At 36.5% G+C, this 2446-nt stretch overlaps 1 protein-coding gene across 1 annotated transcript; it reads left to right on the top strand.

Annotated features, from left to right (window-relative positions):
- The first annotated feature begins 145 nt into the window (after positions 1-145).
- Positions 146-2313, top strand: LOC121312458 (splicing regulator RBM11-like). Its single transcript, XM_041244260.1, has 3 exons — positions 146-849; positions 1149-1311; positions 2164-2313. Exons 1-3 carry the CDS (start codon positions 814-816, stop codon positions 2247-2249), a joined length of 285 nt encoding a protein of 94 aa, XP_041100194.1. The 5' UTR covers positions 146-813; the 3' UTR covers positions 2250-2313.
- Positions 2314-2446: the final 133 nt, after the last annotated feature.

The raw sequence follows: 2446 nt of genomic DNA, 5'->3' as shown, positions 1-2446 counted from the left end.
AGTGAATGTCCATTCTTTGATGACTGCCACATATAATTTCATTCAGGGTAATATGGGGTGGAAATCGGCCACATTGCTTGTTCTTCAGAATGGCTTAATTATGATTGTAATTTGTGCAGTTTTGTAGACAGAAGAACCTGTCAACTGATCACCTGCTTTCAGCCTACTATCAGTTTGACTAATCCAAGTCTGCCATCTGTCATATGCAGGGCAGAAGCAGCTTCGAATACTGCAATGTTATGGATACCATTAGCATAGGAGTGCAAGCCATGGTTTTAAAATCAATTTTCTAACCTGATACTTGCACTAGCAGTGCTGTATTATCACTGGCCCCTCCCCTTTCTGTTGAAAATCACTTGGCTGTTTTATTTTGTACTTCAGTTTGGATTAGGCAGATATTTTAAAGACAGCGCAACAGATGAAAAGTTGCATCTGCTTCCTGGTACCCATCACGTCATGTGTTATAGTTCAAACTCAATCCAGCGAAGCAGCAATCGGACCGTGTGATTTGCAGGAAAAATACCAGGATACAGAAGTTATAGATAGCAGCTAGATCTATAGATTTATAGCCTTGCATTTTCAAAAATACGTGAATCTGTAATGCAAGAGTTAGCCCAGTAACATTGAAATGTCTTTGTGATACTAGTTACAAGATACAGGACCTATCAGCTTCAGCTACTGCAGACTACGTTTTCCAACTGTTCAGCTGGACACGAAAAAAAAAAAAAAAATAATGGAAAACCTGGACAGGCTGAATCCCTAAATCTGTAAAGCTGTAGAACAGCTACCTGTAAACAGAAAAAGCATCTGTAGATGGGCATGTTGATACAACTGACAGCTGGATCTCTTGTAAGTTGGGTATTAGAAATATACTTGACAAGTGTATTGATGAGGCATTGTGCATGTCTGCTTTCTTTGCTATGACTATAATTCCAGAATTGACATTTTGATGCCTGAATGTTATTTATATAATAACATTGGATAACTTCTACTGAAGAAGTATAGGATTGTTAATTCATATTAATGCAATTTGTTTATCTCAAAGAATGTAGCCATAGTGAATAGATTATCTGCATATGTGACAATACAATTTCGTTTGCACCTATAATTGCTTTTTGTCACTTTTTTTTTTTTATTATTATTTTTAGGCTGGACCTTTGACCAGAGTTACCATTGCAAAAGATAAGGATGGAAAACAGAAATCATATGGCTTTGTTTGCTATAAGCACAGAGAGGCTGTGCCTTACGCCATAGCTTTGCTGAATGGAATCCGTTTGTACGGAAGACCAATCAAGCTCCAGTACAGATTTGGTGGGTTATTTTTGTATGTTATTATGTGTTGAACCAGTATTTTTTTATATTATCATGATCCAACTGACATCCTCTGAATTATCCTTGTGGTTGGCAGGGACAAGGAGGTCTGTAGTTCTTTTAAAATATATATATATATATATATATATATATATATTTATATATATATATATATACACACACACACACACCTGAACCTATGTCAGGGTCACAGGATAATTAATGAGGCTATTTTGGATCCATAGGGAAGATCCCATCTGCTGCTCTTCTCTAATGATACAGTTTTCAGGCTCAAAGGCAGAAGTGATTGGAAAACCAGTGTTGTTAGTTAAGTGTAGCCTCCATAAAAAACAGATTTAATTATACCTGCTTTAGTTCAAATAAAGTTGCTGAGTCACTCACCTGCATATTGTAATTTTGGTTTCTTTGAATGAGATTTTTAGTAAAGCACCTGACACCTAGTGGCAGAATGTAGTAAACTAATTTTGTTACTTTGAATTAAAAGCTTAATCCAAAATGCCTTTACTCGCCTCCTTAGCAGCTAGAATAATACAGCCTTTTCTCCCCAGCAAGGGTATTACCTGGGAGTCCACTATGCCAAACTGTAAGTCCCACTACTAGAGAGATAGGGATTTAGAAATGTAATGTTTTCCAGTAAGTAACCCTTTAATGGGAGGAGACTACTTCAACTGCGTATGCATCTATAATCTGTACTGTAAAAGGTTGCAGATTAGGTTTTGATATTTAGATTTCAGGTGAAAATCAATAAAACATTCTCCCTGCAATGTATTTGATACTTGAGCAGAATAAAATGTGAACCAAAAAAAAAATCTCTTTTCTTTCTTTTTATAGGCAGCTCCCGTACATCTAATACAGGTAGTTTTTACCCAGGTTCAGACAACAGTCCGTACAGAACTCCTCAAGGCAGTTGTGGGTAGGTGTTACATAATACAAACAACGGGGGCTAATGCGCATCTCTCATCAGTGAACCCATTACAGTACTTACAGTAAACAGCCAGATGTTTAAGGACAATGTGTGAGTGTTATTGAAGCATCCTCTAGTGCTACTTTTGTAACTGACAGACTTATTCCAGAAAACAAAATGTTAATGTTTCAAGGTTTCAGATAAGTAATT

This window comes from Polyodon spathula, unplaced genomic scaffold, assembly GCF_017654505.1.
Source record: "Polyodon spathula isolate WHYD16114869_AA unplaced genomic scaffold, ASM1765450v1 scaffolds_3932, whole genome shotgun sequence".
Lineage (NCBI taxonomy): Eukaryota > Metazoa > Chordata > Actinopteri > Acipenseriformes > Polyodontidae > Polyodon > Polyodon spathula.
The sequence above is the reverse complement of the archived record's forward strand: the minus strand, read 5'-3'. Positions and strand labels throughout refer to the sequence as shown.

What these genes read in the sequence shown, in the direction of transcription:
- LOC121312458 (XM_041244260.1), top strand. Translation starts at nt 814, where the DNA reads ATGGGCATGTTGATACAACTGACAGCTGGATCTCTT. An exon ending in AACTGACAGCTGGATCTCTT is followed by an intron (nt 850 to 1,148) that starts GTAAGTTGGGTA and finishes TATTATTTTTAG; the next exon opens with GCTGGACCTTTGACCAGAGT. An exon ending in CAAGCTCCAGTACAGATTTG is followed by an intron (nt 1,312 to 2,163) that starts GTGGGTTATTTT and finishes TTCTTTTTATAG; the next exon opens with GCAGCTCCCGTACATCTAAT.